Below are 19,589 nucleotides of genomic sequence, written 5' to 3' on the forward strand. Positions count from 1 at the left end.
TGATGAATTTGAATTTTTTTAAAAATTCAAATTGTTTTTATTTATAAATTGTGTGACCCTTTTCTTTGTTATAATTTTACAAACCGTTCTAAAAAATGACATGCAACGTTTGTTTTTCGATAAGTAGATAGATAAGATAAGATAAGATTTAAAGATTGGACAGCTCTGACAAGCAAGGCACGTCGACCAGAGGTCTATTGTACCCGAACCCCCTGATTAGCATGAAAGTCCTTAAGATGAGATGAAATTCAGCAGGCACCTTACAGGAACGTCTTGTAGCTCCCAGGCGTTGACACAATATTGCCCTAAATGCTCAAATCTTTGAGAAGTATAGACCTCACAATCACAGAGTATGTTTCGTGATGTCTCTTCTTCAAGGTGACAACCCTGAAAAAGACAATTGGGGTCTATTCCTATTCTGTATAGGTGTTTTCTGAGGATGCAGTGTCCAGTAAGAAGACCAATGATCTTCCTTAGACTATTTCTATTAAGCTTTAAAAGTTTTTTTTGACGTACGCTAGGACAGTCGTGATTTAGCTCCTAAGCTTGTCTCTGACCGTCAGCAGCGCACCATTGCTCATGGGCAATTTTGCCATAGAGCTTGAAAATGGATGCCCTAAATGAGGTGGGAGAAATTCCCAGTGCAGGTTCAGGGCCCCAGAAAATTGCATTAGAGCCAGCTCGTGCCTCTTCATCAGATAGCTCATTTCCACCGATGCCCGTATGTCCAGGTACCCAATACAGGGATACCTTGTTATGAGTGGATAAGTCACTGAGGACCGTGAAGCATTTCCACAATAACAAAGAGGTGAATTTACACCTTGACAGTGATAGGAGAGCAGCCTGACTGTCAGAACAAATGCGGATGGTCGTATTTTGATATCCCTTGTCTAAGCATGTCTTGCAGCACAAGATAATGGCATAGACCTCAGCCTGAAAAACAGTGGCATAGTTTCCCAAGGGAAAGTGAAGTTTTTTCGATAAGTAAGAACAGTCAAACACGGTTAACCATTTGTTTTCGTACAATCTCGATTCTATTTGACTTGACTATTAGTAAAACGTTTTTATTATCAGATTAAAATAAATTCGTATTAATTGACATTGATAATGATATTTAAAACGATTCACAAAATAGGGGATAAAAGTTAAAATAATATTTTAAGCAATCAAAAATGATAATTTAAGCAATTATAATCTATAAAAAAAAGATACATTTTGCAACCATTGAAGTGCTCGCCCTATTATAAGCACCTGAGTGGTGTAAGAAAATTGTATTTCAAAAGTACTGGAAAATGATTCATCACATTAAAACTAACCTAATGTATAAAATTATAAATCTTTCTACAGTAATTAGTTATCGTAAAGCTTCAAATGTTTGGGACAAAACAACACCTCCAAGAAGAGAAAATACCTTCTCAGAGTTCATTTTAATCGCTCGAAAGAACGAACATAAACTGCGTAGTGGGGGAAATTTATAAATATGTCACAACATTCAGACTTCTAAAAGATCGGAATTCTCGTTTATAGTGATTCGTGTGAAAGCCCTAGAAGGTGCAATCCTGAGGCTCTCAAATTTCAAAGGGTTTGAAGCAATGTTTTCCTCCCTTAAGAATTGTCTATTAGAATTATGACATAAAAATTTAAATAAATACAAAGTTAAATTTACTAAATGTATCGTTATGTTGTGTTATCAATCAATTGAAATCAATTTGTTCATTGACGTTTCGATGCATTTAATACGAAGTTTCGATTAGGGGGCCTCCGACAGTATTTAAAATTTTTTTTCAGATTTTCTTATAATTAAAATATTTGCCGTTGCGACGCAATTAGTTGATTATTAAAAAAGTTTAAAAAAAATTTATCAAAACATCAAAACTTAAAGTAATTTTTTATTTTCTAATATCGGTAACTATTTTGAAATATTTCTTAAAAAAATTATCATCAATATTAATTTTATAACGCCATTAGACTTGAGTCATAGCTGCCTATTAATACTCTTTTGCAAAATATTTTGTGGAATGGTAAACATTTTAAAGCTTTAAACATTTTCGGTAATTTTGCCAACATTGTAAAAGCCTCGTCACCAGACAGCTGGAACAAAGTGGAGTTCCATCTAACCTTTGGAATCATTTAGATGTAGAAGCGCTGTAAACAACTAAATCTAACAAAACGTTGAATACATTAAAATATAAACTTAGCTACTACAAGAAGAAATCGTAGAAAGTGGCAAACCTGCTAGAGTTGGTGATTTTGAGATGAAAAAAAGATCTTTTCAAATCTGATCTAGGAGTACGGAAATATAAAATTATGAAATATGTACATAATAGATCTCACAGAAGGTTCTTGTTTTTAAAAATAAATTATTAAATTTTCTAGATCACCACAAAAATTTAGAACCTTATTTCCTTCACATAAGTCTAATACAGTCTAGAGGAATATTATTGAAATTGAACTGGTTGCGAAAGTAAAAAAAGTTCAAACTGCTTTCATGTTACCACTAAAATATTTTGGCAGACCTTTAAAAGCTCCGCTTTTCAAAATTCTGTCCAAACTTTCTGGGCTACCCGTTACTTTGAAATATTCATACCTGATAAAAATATTTTATTTCGTTTACCGCGGTGTGATTATTTCAGAATGGTAGGCCGAGTACATGATCGCAAAATCTTCGGAATCAAAAGTCTTACGATAGTACGCTGAGCAGTACCGTGGATATAAGAATCTGGAAAAATTTACCTTCCCCTTCAGATCTATGTTAAAATCGTGTAAGTTACCTCTAATGTGATTGGTGCTGCCACCTGTCTGGGAGGTTCTGAACTAAGTCTTACTTTCCCCCTTGCGGTGCTCTCTTGTCACTTGACTTAATACTAAAAAGCAAATGGATGGAGAGCTTGGCTTGTTCAAATGTCATGAGAGACAACAGAGAACATAAAAACTGATTTTTTTAAAAAAAATTTATGTTAACTTCATGAAACTTTAAGCAGTTTTAAGAAAAGCTCGTAAGTACTCTTAATTCTTTTTTATTAGGTTGTGGGTACTCTGCATTGGTAATTTCGGCCTGAAGAGGTAATGGAAAAAGTAGTAGGGCATGTATGCTTTTGACTAATTTGGTATCTTAAAAAGCTGGCATTCACTCTAGTTTCAAAATATCGCAGTTTAGTAGATAAAAGTAAATACAGATATTTAAGTTTTTGTTACATTACGGTGAACATGAATTTCTGTTATCGCCAAGATAAAAGACCATGAATGAAATAATTAAGGTACCAGTCTTTCAATTATTGAAACAATTTAATCGGACTTATGCTTTTAAGTGTGAGCAAAACAGAACCTTAATGCTTCGACTACAATCATTAAATTTAACGTTTCATTATCTGAAACGCCTCAATCGATTAAAGCAAATCAATAGAAAGTCGTTTAATGTTATGAGCGATTCATAATATTTAAAAAAATATTTCAAATTAAAACTGGTAACAAATTTAAGAATAGAATATTATATTATTTTTCCTGTATTGTAAAACATTTTTTTTATAGCAACTGCTAGGTTAAATACAAATTTTTATTTAAAAGTTGCATTAAGCACTTGAACAAATTTATATTAAGTACTAAAATTATTTCGTTTTTAACCCTGCCGCGTTGACAGCCAATTTTTAAGTGTTTAAAGAAATTATTTACTAATGGCAGTGATGGTATTAGCACCTAAGAAATGTAGAAGTGCTTCAAACTCCATTGATTTTTTTCATTATCTCCATTTAATTATTCATTTTTTACTACCGCCGCGTTTCAAACTATCGACGGTTAATGTTTAAATCAAACCTTTCCTTGCGTAATTATACGATACTTGTTACAAACTGTTGATAAACCAATTAAAAAGCTCTTTTGAACGGTGTATTGCTTTTTTATTGGTTAACACTTTTTTATATTAAGGCGAGCTTATTATCCTTGCGTATATATTGTTGGTATAACAAATTATTGAGAGCAGTAAATAGATATTTTTTCTATAATTTCTTAAATATTTGCTCTGATTAATGAGAAAATGTTTTCTAGTGGCGGTTACATCGATGGTTTAGTGTGCGATTTTCGGCTTAGTAATTTTAAAATATAGTGATTTAGACCACCGCCACAAATGATTCAAACTTATATGTTAAATAATACATAGTTTCAGTTATCTTATGGTGAGGCTTTTAACCTTTACCGATACAGTGCCGCACGAATTCAACTAATATTGCGAACTACTAGATGTGTAAAACTACTTTCCTAAACTTTTAGCGACCACCATTCTGACAAGCAACAAAAAGTTAAGGTACTTTTATAACCGTCGTTGAATAACTAAACAATTTTTGTGTTTACTACAGCCAATGTTCAACTCCGTAGCCTTGTAATTTTGAACCCAATCCAGAAGACAAGGGAACTCCTGGATCAACTATTAGGAGAAATTTTACATTGTGGAAGTATGTGTAATTAACCCGTATCTGTGTTGCTTGGAGAGGAAAACCTCCCATGGCTAGCCAAACGACAAGAGGATTCTAACCCATGATTCGTTTACCACTGAGGATATTTCACGTCTGCACTGTGGTTGGTGCAAGCCGGATGGAAGTCGCATAGACCAACCGTCTCTGGTTTTTGAACCCGGTTCAATTAAGTGGAAAGCGAACGCTCTATCCCCTGAGCCAAGAGTTGAGGTATTTTATTTTATTACCGACGTTGAACAGCCGACCCAATTGTTGGGTTTACGACTAAAAATGTTCAACTCAGTAGACTTGTAATATTAACCATTCCAGAAGACAAGGAAACACTTGCAGGACTTTGAGACTCGACAGATTTAACGTGTATCAGTCACTATTTACTACACGGGGAGCCTTCGGCTGGCGATGATCGAACTCACGACCTCATGGATATGAGCCCTAGTGCCCTAACAACCAGGATATCCCAGCCAAGAGCTGAGGTATGGCGCTTCAAATAGAATGCACTGTCTATGGACACACTTGCTAAAATACTAAAAATTTTAATCGAAATTGTATAGAAAGTTGCCGGGATAGCCTGGTTAGTAAGGTTACTGAGCCCATGTTTAAGATGTTGTGAGTTCGATACCCTCCGATCGAATACTCCCCGTGTATTCATTGATGACTGATACAAGTAAAATCTGTCGGTCTCAAAGTCCTCCATATTCTCATACCATATAAAAACCTGTTGGGGTACTGAATTATAGATTGATCGTTCCAGGTCAAAATTACGATATGTTGATGAATGATTGGGCCCACCCTTTAAACGGGCTATGGCGAGTGGGTGGCTAAAGGAGTATTCTTAGCCATAAATGGCACCACCACTGAAAAATATTAAACGCACCCTCTGCCTTAAATTTACTTGGTTTCACGGGTTGCTGATATTGGTAAGTGCCATTAGAAGCAACAAAAAGTTTTGTTTCAGTTTATACTACTGTATAAAATATTTTTCGGAAGCCATTACATACTCTACCAGATTTTGCGGACTATTTAACTTTAATATTTAATGAGGTAGTAAAATTTTAGCATTGATGCTTGATTCCTGTTTTAACTCTTTACTGAAAAGCAAATTTTAGTTTAGATATTAGCAGGTGCGACCTTAAACATTTTTTAAAATTATTTCCAATGAGCTGCACAAGTGCGCACACATGAGCAGACCTAGTGCATTCTCCAGAAGTGGTATCCACTCTTTCAGGACCACCACAATGGGTGAGATACCAATTGGCCATGTTAATTTGGACGCCTAGTTTCTGCCACACTCCATGGCAGCACCCAGACTCTTATTCGGATGCTAAATTGCACTAGGAATTTCATTTTGCCGGAAATGCCAAGGCACTCCAGGGATCTTCTACATGCCGCATAATCATACGACATGGCAGCTGAGGATTTTCTGCGTCCCGAAAATCTGGTGTCTGGGCCGGTGATCGAACCCGCAGACTTGGGCTCAGAAGGCCGACGACAGACCAACTGCACCACCCAGCCACCCTTAAACATTATATTCTAATTTAAGTGACACACTCTTTGTTGTTTAGAGAATAGTGTTTGCTAAAAGTTTCAAAGCATTTATACTTTTACATTTCAAGTGCCTTGTGAGACTTGTTGAATTAATGTTATCAGACTGGCGACACTGAATCGAAAAGGGTGGACAAATTTGATTTCAATAAATTTCAACTACCATTACATTTAAATAGTCTAAATATTCATTTTAGAAGATCAACTGGCTGTCTTCTATGTTTTAAACGATGGTAAAAAACGAATTAAGTAATTGTGTTATTACTACTAGGAAAATAATGTCTTAAAGAACGTAAATGTTCTCATCCTTCATGTCATGAAAATAGTGTTGTTTGTGAAAGCATTTTTCATACCAATAAAACTGTTACGTTTACATCTCATCGGCAAGGAAAAGATAAATAAATTTTTAGAAGATGCAGAATATTTTATTATTATCGTTTTCGCCACATCGAAACACACACATTTATTATATATTTAAAAAAAAAACTTGCTTAAAAATAATATAACTTTTAACTCTTTATAAAAAAAATTGTACACAGCTTTTGTTTAAAAAAATGATGTATGAAATAATACTATCATGGTTTAAACTAAGAGTTTCCGCCTTTCCTTAATAGATGGCGCTTTTAAAACAAAATATTCTCTACGTAAGTCGACGGATATGAGCTTCTATGGGAATCCCAAATGTGATTTCAATGACGGCTTAATGGGAAGATGGAGGGATAAAAATATACATATTTAGGATAAAAAGGGAAACATTATGCACTCAGTTAGGATGCACGTATAATATATCAGCAGAATTTATGAAAGTTGAATGCACAGCAAGGCAATTAGTTTGAATAAAACACATTTTTGTGAGCTGTTACCGACGGAATAAAACTTCATTTTTCATCAGTATAGATATGTTAAAGAATAAAAAATAAAAAAAATAAAGAAAGACTAGTCATTTTGTATTGTTGACATGCCATTTTATAATACTGATTTTCTTATAAAATATTATTCATGAAGTGCTATTTTATATAGTAATAGCAAAATATTTTATAAAATATAGTTTTCTTCCTGTTGTATAAACTCTAATAATTTTTTTTGCAGTATATATTTCGATTTCGCTTATGTTTTGAATTACATTCGAGTTGTTCCATACATTCTCAAAAAAATAAATAAATAATAAATGAAATAAAATAAAATAAAAAAATAATAATTTCAGTAATTAATTGTAATATTAAGATTGCCAACTTGCTCCACTTTGCGAATAAAAATTTTCTAGTGGAAACAAAATTTCTGCTATTTTAAATTCAGAATTTTTCATTTGAGTAATTTTTCTACCACGACAAATAAAGATACTTCGAATTTTTGATTCGGATTACTTATTTGCATAAATGCAAAAAGATCTTTTGATACGAAAGTCGAACATATTCAGCAAAAAATGTAAAATATTTTATATTTATAGTTTTGTGATTAAAATGTTCTATTTCAAAAAAAATTTTCGTGCTCCTCACACTATATTATTGATATATTTTGCTTTGACTACATTAGTACAATATTAGAAAGCACTTTTTTTTTAGGATATAATCGCGTGAGTTGATGATGAGATTATATCCTTTCCTTAATTTTTTTCGTTTTTTTTTAAATGTTTAAATATTTTTAAAAACATTCTATTTATTAATAATTTTTCTACTTTTCTTCAAAAATAGTACTTTCTGTTGTTTTCTTTACATTTTTTGCATTTACATTTTTCTTTACATTTACATTCCGTTTACATTACGTTTTACGTTACGTTTTACATTTACATTACGTTTTCTTTACATTTACATTCAATCACCCACCTGGTTTTTCACTTATGTTATAGGTTATATGCACTTGCAGCTTATACGCAGTAAGTAAAACTTATTATTGTTGATCTCCTTCGGTGGTCTCTCTCTCTTTTTCTTTTTTGTATGCATATTTCCTGATACAAACAGCAATGACAGATACAGGCCTGCTAACTTCTACGCTTTTTAGCAAAATATTTTATAGAGTGGTAGGCATTCAAAAATCAACTCTTTCAGAATTTTTGGAAATTTCGCAAGTATTTCAAAAGCTTCCTCACGTTAGAACTGAGACAAAGTAGAGTTGTATATAAATGCTTTTTAAGCTGTTAAATCTAAAGACAAAGCAAGACACAGGTGTTTCATGTTGTATTTCATAACTACAAATTATTAAATTTACTACAATATTTTTAATTCATTTTGATCTAAACTAATATAAAAATATGTAAATATATATATGTTATTAAAATATGTATGAGTCAAAGGGTTAAGTTCTCATAATTTTTTTTTAAAATTCCGTTTGATCAAAAAGATTTTCGGATTTAATTCACTACCACTGAAAAAAGTCTAATTCGCAACAGAAGTGGGATTCTGCCTTATTAGCATACAATTTCTTATGATGTTCGCAAACCAGAGTAGATCTTCCCAAACAGACAGTAATTTTCTCTTTAAACCTAAAAACTCTAACTATTCAGTTTCATGAAGAAACTTTTTAAAATTTTAACTAACAGTTACTGTTGGAAAAACTCGATCATTGATTTATTAGCACTTAAAGATTGAGTTTTCTTTCGACGATGTTTTTGTATCATTAGCACTAAATGATGCGGAGAACGCTGTCTTAGAAATGGTAGTTTAAAACAAAAATCCCAGGTAATCGATCTTTGATGTTTTTCACTCACGAGAAAACTTCATTAACCAGACTGCTATTTAACCATCGATTGAATAGAATTTGCCTTCCTTTCTTACTAAACAATCCCTGTCAGACATTTGCTGATTAACCTTTAGATTAAGAATACATCGTAAACTTGACTCTTTGTTTTATGAGTTTGATGAAGAAAAAATCATTCATATTTCAAAAAACATTTAAGTTCATTGTACATCGGTATTGATCTTTGAATGTTAAAAGCAGCTTTTTATACACTTTAGATATACAATGTGTTAAGATTTTATGCAAGATCTATTTAGGTAAAGTTTTAGGGAAATGGATCATTAGTTTCGTTAACGCACCCTCTAACGTTTAAAGTTATTGCGAAATACATATTCAAGTAGTAGTAAAGTAAAGCAAGAAATTACAAATAGTTAGAACACACATTTACTTGCAATTGGATCGTACCAGGGAGGCCAACTGCTACGGATTCGACGAAAGATTTTAAAAAAACGGTAGAGAACTACAAACTGAAATTTGCAGATCTTCGGTGAATTTTGAAAACTTTTTAAAAGAGGTTCGCATAAGTTTAATTTAATCTCGGTGGAGAAAAGTTTAACATTTATATAAAAAAAGGTGGCAACTGATCTGATACATCAATAGAACGTTTCGCTTTAATTTATTTGTCGCTATTTATTATTTTTTATTAAAATATTTTTTTAATTTATTCCGCTTCTTTATTATATTTCATTTAAACTAAATTCCTTGCCTTTCAACCATACATTATATGGCTCAGGGGTTAGAGCGTTCGCCTTCCAATGAGGTGAACCTTGTTCGAATCCCACAAATGGCTGGTTGATAGGAATCCGCATCCGGTTTGCACCGATCACAGTGCTGACGTGAAATATCCACGGATTAGAGTCCCTTTGCCGTCAGGCTAACCTAGGAAGGTACTCGTGGTTTTTTTCTCTCCATGTAACGCGAATGTGGGTCAGTTCCATCGAAAAGTCCGGGTTCCGAGGCTGGTGAAGGAATGGCAAATTAAAAGTAGCAATTAAAATATGTAATAGGCCTTTTCATTAATTAAATAATTTCTCCTATTGTTAATACCAGCGGGTGACCGAGCTCCGCTCGGAGAAAACAGGTATCGAAGCTAACTCGAAGATTTAAATTTTCAATTGTGATTTATCAAAACAATACATGCCATAAGAAAATTTGTGAAACCATTGGTGAACCGGTTAAAGTGCACCATTGTAAACTATCTAAACAAAGTTAGAGTTTGGAAAGGGAACTATTCTATACAAAGGTAAAGTTTGAAAAGTCATAGGAAATAAAATGTAATTGATAACAAAAAATTATACAATTAAAGACACTGTTCACAACGAATTCGTAAATTTGCTTCCGTTCATCCGCTTCTTGAAAATTCTTGTCCAGGAAAAGGCGTCGATGAGAGAGGTATTGTCCAGCATAAAAGACGATGTAAACACCGCAGGAAGACGCGTCATCTTGGTGGTTGTAAGCGTTGCGAGGTTTCACGATGCATCCTTTCAGCTTTTCATTCGTAACAACGGTATTCAAAACGTGTCGCAGTATTTTTCTCAAAACAGCATCGATGGGCAGCGGGTTGTCGACTGGATCGCAGACTAATAGTTGACGTTCTCCATAGCTTGCTTCGTAAATTCCTAGCATCCAGTGCTCGCCTCTATCCATTTGAGCTCACTTGTGAGTGGGAATGAGTGGGAATGTATAGATAGTTGGAAGCCTTGTTCTGGTCACTGATATCGTTGAGAAGAGCCATTCCTTCATAAGCGCCATCCGCTGTTGTAACGTAGAAGCGTGCGACAAATTCAGGGTGAAGTACGGCAACTTAGACTTGGGTAAGCTTGTTCGGCGTAATGGAGAAGCATTCTGACAATAACGGTATCTTCTAGTTGTCCATTTGCGGGTAGAATTGAGTTGATCGCTTGTTGTTCCGATCGCTTGCTTGTTGAAGAATTTCATGTAGAGGTGCGTTCTGCATGTTGAAAATGTAGCTTGAAATCTGACGAATGTTGAAATGTCGGACTTTGTTGACGGTGATTTTAACACAAAAGTTAAACTTTTCTCCACTTTGATAAATGTAAACTAATGCGAACCTTACAATTAAATTATTAATTCCTTCGTATATTATTGGTTTAAGTTGTCGAAAATTAATATTTCAATTGTAAGGTTCGCATTAGCATACATTCATAAGAGTGGAGAAAAGTATCTATAGCCATTATGGCGAACTAATAAAGTTTGAAAATATCCTATCTGTAACTCCGAACTGCTCGACCGTAGCGCTTCAAAACCGGCGCCAATCGATTCCTCGTGGCCAAAAACCCCAGACCCCCAAGTTTACCGGAGTTTATTAATTCTGGGGCGATTTTCGACTTGGCAACCATTCCTCGTATTATAGTATAAGATTGATGTATAAAAAGAATCTAAAAAAGCAATGTTAGCAAAAATTAAGAAGTTACTTTTTCTACTTATAAAAAATCAGCTATCTTGGCTTGGTGGTATCAGCTATCTTGGTTTTGTCTTGCATATGAGTATGTAACCCAGTTTGCCAAGAGAGGAAAGTTTGCAGAGCTTTTTTTTTGTGTGTGTGATAAATAACAAAAATATTCCACTTTTCCATTTCTTTCCGTTTTCTGTCTTCTCCACACTATGGAAGTGAGAACAGTAAAAAGTCATTTTCACTTTTTAAAAAATAAACAGATTGAATTATTGTCGAAATTATTGACGTTATTATTTCTCATTTCGTTTGCAGTTCAACATAAAAAATAACGGATGTTATTCTTATTTATTATTTGAATTTATATTATGTGTAACATATACATTAAAATATTGATGTCGCGTAAATATTAAAGCATATTTTTCAAGGATTATAAATTGCTCTCTGTATTGAAATTTTCTGAAAGGCCTAGTTCATATTTATGGCTTTTCATTTTGCATTGCTGGGGAGAAAAACAACAAGCAAATAAAAAAGAAATCATCATAACTTTAACTTAAAAATGCAACCATTCAAATTTCCAGGAGGCATTCCCATCAAGTGCGCCATCTGTCGGTGATAAGAAAATGCGTCTAAGATGATTGATTGAAAACTTTATTGTCCTCTGAAGTTTCCTTTACGCATATCCGTTAACATTTTCTTCGCATTCTTAGTTGACGTTTGAATACTAAAAATAAAGGGGAAAAATCTTCATAGAATACAAGTAAGGAAACAACCGTCAACATATCAAAATTTCCCCTTTTTCCTTATTTTTTCCCCTTTTATATATTCAAGTAGAATAATAATAAAAAATAATATTTGGAATATATATCCCCATAAAATAAAATGCAGTAGAGGGAACGGATTGGAAATCGTTTGGGGATTTCAATAATCACCGATGAATAATCATATGTATCCGCAACGATGGAGAGTTACTGAAGCGAGGAACAAAAAATAATATCGATTCTATCGAATATTATTCTATTGTACTTTCCTCCAATAGAAACACCTTTCTTCGGAGAATGAGTTTTTTTTACTTTACTTTAATCCGTTTAGTTTTACTTTAACACGTTGAGCATTGATGTGCTTGACCTCTTGGAAGAAAAACGGAAACTACTATCTCAATTTTCCAGCAAATAGCTGGCTCACAGAGCGATGACCACACTGCAAGAGCAGCAATTGCTCTCCTTCACTCTCAGAGAAATTGCACGACAAAATGTTCGTATTTCAAAATTAGTAACTTGTACCGATTTATCGGAACATTTCAATAGAGTAATGGGAAATTTTGTAATTTGAGATCATATTATTGATTTATTAAATTTAATTCAAAATTATTTTACTCACGACTATATGGGTCATTCTCACAAAAACAGTCATTTTCATGTCCCCAGTATATTTTATGTTTGTTTTACAGCTTACGAAAAAAAAAATTCAGGGAAAGTGTCCTTCAGAATGCAAGCTAACAAAAAAATAAAAATAAAATTAAAAATTTTTATTTTTTATTTTTTTTAGGTAATTAAAATATACCAATATGTCATTCCCTCACTTGTCCCCACTGCTGATTTAAAAAAAGAAAAAAATTGTTTCTGAAATAAATTTTTTTTTTTTTAAAAAATTCGTGTTTTCTATTTCCGCATACTGAAACATAGAATTCAGAAAATCAATTTTAAATTTAATTTCTGATAAAAATATTAACACAGCACTATTTTAAACTTTGTCCCCAGTGTTTCGCGTCATTCCCTCACAACAATGTTCTTATCACCTGCAATCTTCTTAGAATAAAAATATTTTAATAAAAACTTCAGAAGTTAACAACTGGCATCATACAACGAAATTGCAGTATGTTTCCATCTTCAACTTAAAGAAGCTTTGCTGTGGAATAAATTTGAATGAATCAAACCAGGTAAAATTTTTTACATTTGTCATTCCCTCATGTCATTTTTTAGAGTAAAATAAAATACAACTTCATCGAGAAAGTGGATAATTATATGTTGCTTTCTTGTATGAAAATAATTGTATGTGATTGACTTCAGAAATTAATTAGGCCTAACTGTTATTTTCAAATTTTATTGAATTCGTCATTCCCTCACTAGTGTATAAAGTGAGGGAATGACGCTGAAGTGAGGGAATGATTCAAGATGAGTATAGTATCAAATTTTTTTTTGTTCAATCGTGCCAGCCAATTTTATTTCCCAAACCTGTAAAAACTATTAAATATATAAGACTAAATTATGATAAATATTAGATATACTTAGTATGTTATCATTTTCAAACTTTAGGTAGATGTAACTTAGATAAAAACATGTATTAAAATAAAATATCATTCCCTCACTATTAGTGTCATTCCCTCACTTTTTAAATAGTGAAAAGAATTAATTTACTTATTAATTAATTTGAAAAATAAATTAAAAAATTAATAAATTAATTTATTTATTAAATTAATTAATTAATTATTATAAATTAATTAATTATAAATTAATTATTTAAAAAATTAATTAACTTAAATATTAAGTATAATTTTTAGGATATATACTTTCTTTATAATGCCATTACATATTTCTATTAATATAAAAAGTTTCAGAGCTTTTTATTCACTTTACTTTTTTGGGATTTTATGAACTGAAAAATGACAGTTTTCGTGAGAATGACCCATATACAAGTGACTTAAACATATATACCAAACCTATTAATAGCGCAGACTCAGAGATGCCAACTGCTCCGGACAAGCCAAAATAATTAATAAAACGGTAGATAACAATGTAAATTTTGCAAAGATTTGACCAAATTTGCTTGCTTTTTAAAAGGTATAGCGTGACATAAGTACTACAAAGCGGTAATTTATATTAGCCTACGAATTATTTAGAAATAGTGGTGAATAAAAATCTACTAAATTGAATTTATTAAACCAAGAATCACAATTGATAAACTACCACTTTAAAATATATATTTGCTGTCTGGAGCAAGTTGGCATCTCTGCAGACTTATAAGGAGCCGAAACGAAGGTAATTGATTCTAGTTCAGGAGTACTGCCAACGCCTCCTATAACTGAAAGCGTTTTTTATAGGTAGTCCGATCAGACCACTATGAAGGTAAATCTAGTAGTGAAAGAACCATTTAATATGAAATCTATTAAAAATTAGAAAGTGGTAGAAAATGTATGTCGAAACATTTGTTTAATTTATGAATATAATTGGTTTGTTTTATTTATTTGTAAACCACTACAGATTCAATTCTCAAATATATATGATAAATTTATTTCAAGTGCTTTTAAAATAGAATTTGCGACCATGTGCACAATTGGGTCGTTTTTTACATAATCTGCGCAGACTACTTATAAGAAACCGTGTGGAGGCTTTCTGATGTAGGAGGTGATGGTACTGCACGTTACAAGCAATGGTTTTTCACTAATAACCACTAGGATCATTAACCCTTTGCATTCGAGAGGTGACTGTCAGTCACCACTGGCGCCAGTAAATTACCCACCACTTTAATTGCGAATTTTTTTCATCGTAATATTTAGTTACCACTTCATTCAGTGATCTTCGGGTAAAATGATATAGGTTTATGAAAACTTTTTCAAAATGTTAGTGTTTGTGTCCATTTTTTTACTGTTAACCCTTTCGCACCGACTGTCACAAATAACTGTATCAACCAGGGTGAAAGGATGAAATTGGTAATTAAAATTAATTCTTTAGCAGTTTATTTGTGGGTGGAGTTATAATTGTTTGATTTATTTATTTCACCATTACTTTGTTCAAAATGAAACTATTTAGTTATACTTTGAACTATCATTGATTATATATATGATTAAACTAATAGTAATTAAAGTAAAAGCAAAGTAAGTCTGCCGAAATTAGCAACGACTACATTTAAGTTACCGTTTTATATTTAATTACATTCTGATTTTGTATGAATGCTTTTCTGAATCACCCGTCCCCAAGAGATCAAAAGGACTTCGAGTGCAAAGGGTTAACTTACATTTTATTCAATATAAAGTTCACGATCTGTTCAGTTTAACAGACAACTACTCCGGCCACCAACTGCCTCACATACTTCCACTGTTTATCGTACATTTTTGTCTCAATCGAAGCAGAAGAACTAGTCTAATTTAGCGAAGAAAAGAACTTCAACTCGAGACAGGGGGACATCTCAGTTGAGGAAGTAAAGTATCCACTTCACGGGCCTGTACCCCGAACGACCTCATATCAAGTGCGGAGAAGTTTTAATTTTATTACCAGAATTATTACCATTCATGCATATATAAGACTACTGTAACCCAGCGATGCCAAAATGCTTCGAACAGCAGATTTGCAATGGTAGTCTTTTAATGTATGATTCTTCGTTCCGTAAATTCGATTTACAGGGTTTTCACCAACACCTTCTATAACTGAAAGCCTCCACACGGTTTTTTGTAGGTAGTCCGATCAGACCACTCTGAAAGTAAACCAATTGGTTAAAGAACCATTTAATATAAAATATATTAAAAATTAGAAAGTAGTAGCAAATACACGTCTAAAAATTTATTTAATTTATGAATATAATTGGTTTATTTTATTTACTTGTCAACCACTACAAATTCAATTGTCAAATATATATGATAAATTTCTCTCAAGTACTTTTAAAATAGATCTTGGGTTCAGGTGATGTTCTTACTTACCAGCAGCTCTAAATAATTCAAAGGATTATGTGATACGCCACTTTGTTACAGACAAACTATGTTGTGCATTTTAAAATATTTTCAAAATTAACATAAAATTCGCAAGTCTTAGTTTATAATTCTTTTACGTTTTTTAAAATTTATTGTAGAATCCGGAGCATTTGGTATCTCTTGTAACCCACCAGAAGCTGCGAACAGCAGTGAGGGAAGCTGGACCACTGTCCGTGCACCTATATAGACATCGTTTTTTCTATATCATTATTTGTGCGTTCCATACCTAGACATATGACTAGGTCATATACCTAGACATATGTCATATACCTAGTCATATACATATACCTAGACATGTCATTATCTTATCTCTTTGAATTGTGTCAGATCCATTGAATCAGTGGAATGGCTGGTATTGAGCAACCAGAACGGTTCTAATTCAAAGCGGAGAAATTTTTAATTGCAGACAAAATTAAATTAAGTTTACCTAAAGTACTACTTCCTTACCGCGAATTATATATTCTGGGAAGGTTAGGTTGATATCTTTGGTATTTACAACGGAATGTCATGCAATATTTTTAACTCTGCAATATAAATCCACTCAGAATTTTAAGAAGTATGGTCTATTTATTCAAGTTCGTGAAAAGAAGGAGAAACAGTGATAATTGTGTGATATATATGTTACTGTGAATGACCGAAATTGGTGCTTGTTGACTTACACCCGTGAATGTTGACTATCACGTAGTCACATTGGTAAATGTCCGAAATATAGATTTTTTAAGGTTCAGTGCCACTGCCCGGTATATATTTTCCCGGTTTGATCTACTTCACTATTTTTCTAAGATTCAGTGTCACTGCAAATGTACACATTTGCCCGATATGTCCCACATCAATGTTTTTTTAAGGTTCCGTCCCACTGCCCTGTACACATTTAATCGGTACTCCAAACACTGATGTTTCTCCCAATCTGTCCTCAACTGATATTAAAATATCGAATAAATGATATTAACGAATAAATTAACTACAAATCTGATATAACATCAAAACGGGTGTAACAAATATTTCGGAAATTCACCTAAGTGACTATGTGATTGCCGACATTCATCGGTGACATTCTACATTCTCTTGATTTCGGTCATTCACGGTAACATAAACAGGTGATAAACACATGTTATTTACATATTTTGGTACTTCGATTAGAATCCATCACTATCTGCTACGGATCTTATTGAGATGTCCTCTATTAGATTTACGAAACTATTATATAATCATAGCTGCCAACTACTATGCTTCTTGCAAAATATTTTCAGAGTGGTGGTCAGTTAAAAATTAAAGTTTACAGAATTTTTGGTAATTCGGCGGCATATTAATAACGAAAGAGCTGAAAAATAGTGGCGTTCGATATGAACATGTCAAGTTAGAGAGGATAATTTAAAATCAAATTTACGAAACGAAGAATCATACATTACTTTGCTATAGATAATCAAAATAAACCAATAACCTAAAATTACGGGGCTGCTTTCTGAGTGCTTGGAAACGGTACACACAGAGGAATACATACTAAATTCAGATAACACAGTATTCCAAGCAGTGATGCTCGCCATACCCTGATCCGGTTAAAAACTAATAACATCAACTCAGCATTCATTAAAGGATAGCCTCTCTACCATTTATGTTTTAACAAAGCTAAATAGAAAGATAAACATGCCTTCGACTTGCAAAACAATTCTAATTGAAACTTCTAAATATTTTAAATTTATCATCAACTGGGTAACAGCACAAACTGGTATCATTGGCAATGAATTAACCGACGAAGCAGCCAAAAGATGCCACTCTAGGCAATGGGATTAAGGTTAATTTACCCTACCTACTATTATTAAAAAAATGACAAATGAAAGAAATCACAATTGATCTCTGGCAGGATATTTGGAACACGACAACTAATGGTTCAACCACTAAACAACACATTAAGCTCGTCAATACCAATAAACTAATCTGGGAGTCAGATGTAACGCAATTTTTGACAGGACATGGTCACGCCATTGGTCACGAAATTATGGAGGTTTAACCTCCATGATCTCCTTGGCACACAACGGGCTGTTTCTGGAATGTTATACTTTGCTTTTAATAATTTCACTGTATGAAAACTAAGCCGTATATTGTATTTAGTGATAATCAAAAACATTATGGAATATTTATAAAAAATTTTATGAATAAAAATTTTTGTTACGTTTTTTTATGAAAATTTTTATAAAACTCTTCCATTTTTTTATTGATAATATTAATGTATGACATTTCTTTTGTAAATATGGTAAACATCACAAGATTTATTTCTAAAATGTAAAAAATAAATAAATCAGAAACTAGCATGAAATAAAGTAATTTTCAGATTATTAAAAATTATTCATAATTGTACACTAAAAAAAAACAATAATTAAATACGGATATCCTTTATAAGATAATATCACAGACTATAACTATTTGATGCTATTGCGAGTTTTTTTTTCAGTGGTAGTGGATTTAAGTAGAATTTTTTGAAACAAACAAAAAATATTTTTGTAAAAAAAATTATAAGAATTTAATAATTTGTCTACTTATAGCCTCATATTAATATATGTATATCGGTATATATAATATATAACGTAATATCTATCTAACATACATCTATAAAAATTGCTTGCGTTTAGTGGTAGAAAAATTCTTTTAATTCTAGCTTGTTGAAATATAAATACATTATCTTTGGAAACACTTTGAAAAACTACTACTATAGTATAGAGAAACTAAAACTATTATTCCAACTACTATGGATAATCCGTAGTAGTTGGAGTCTTTGTAGCATGAATTAAAGGAACAAATCATAATCAAATAGCTATCAAGACTGACTTATTATATCTGAAATTAAAAGAAGTAATGGGATACCTGCAAGTGACGTAGTGTGGATATCTTGATCCTGATTGGTTGTTGAAACGCGACATTTGCTTACGTTAGTAGCTATTTTTTCCATTATATTTCGAGTAAACCAAGCACGTCAAGTATTAATTCTCTTAAGTGACACATGATATATTCTTTCACAAATATTCCTTCACAAAGATTTCGATTCTTTCAAATTTATATTTCTAACTTAACACAAAGAGCCGCACCAAACCATGCAAAACAGAAACAAACTAATTATGCCCCGAAGTTGCCAGGTACACGAAACAAAAATATATTACGATTACAATAAAATACATAAACAAATAATAAACATAAATTAAGTAAAAGATGTAGACGTGTAATAATTATATTTCAACGTATTCGATGTGCGATACGGTGCTGCATTTAATTAATTTACTTCACTTTAACATTTTAATTTATGAGGAGAAGTTTAGCTCAACTTTGATGTTTTTGAAGGGAGTGGGAAGTATACTTACCACCACGTTTTACCACTTTTAATTTAGGTTTCCATTTTTCAATAACTTCAGCTTTCTTGAAGTGAGTTTGAATAAAATTGGTAACCATTTGTCACTTTTAAAAAACGTGTAAAAGTTATAAAATACATAATTCCTTTAGAAGTTTGTAGCATTTAAGGAATTTATTTCATAAATAAAGAAAAATAAAAGTCAGTAAGTTCCTAATAGGTCATGTTAAATATATTTACCACCAAACAAAAGGCATTCTTATAAACTAAATGATTTTTTTTAAATTTCAATTACTGTTCTTAAAACAATTTCAATTCCAAAAATACTTTAATTTACCTTTACTAGAAATAAAG

The 19,589-nt window shown here is 32.2% G+C and overlaps 1 protein-coding gene across 1 annotated transcript in view; it reads right to left on the minus strand.

Moving 5' to 3' along the window:
* Positions 1–540: 540 nt before the first annotated feature.
* The window catches only part of LOC147810784 (uncharacterized), a 77,110-nt gene continuing 58,061 nt past the window's right edge, over positions 541–19,589 (minus strand). The window contains exon 4 of the mRNA XM_087162083.1: positions 541–1,047. Coding sequence (XP_087018209.1) covers positions 541–1,047 — 507 coding nt within the window. The remainder of the gene's footprint in view (positions 1,048–19,589) is intronic.

This window comes from Parasteatoda tepidariorum, chromosome 4 (genome assembly GCF_982258835.1).
Source record: "Parasteatoda tepidariorum strain Cologne lab strain chromosome 4, Ptep-v5.0, whole genome shotgun sequence".
NCBI lineage: Eukaryota > Metazoa > Arthropoda > Arachnida > Araneae > Theridiidae > Parasteatoda > Parasteatoda tepidariorum.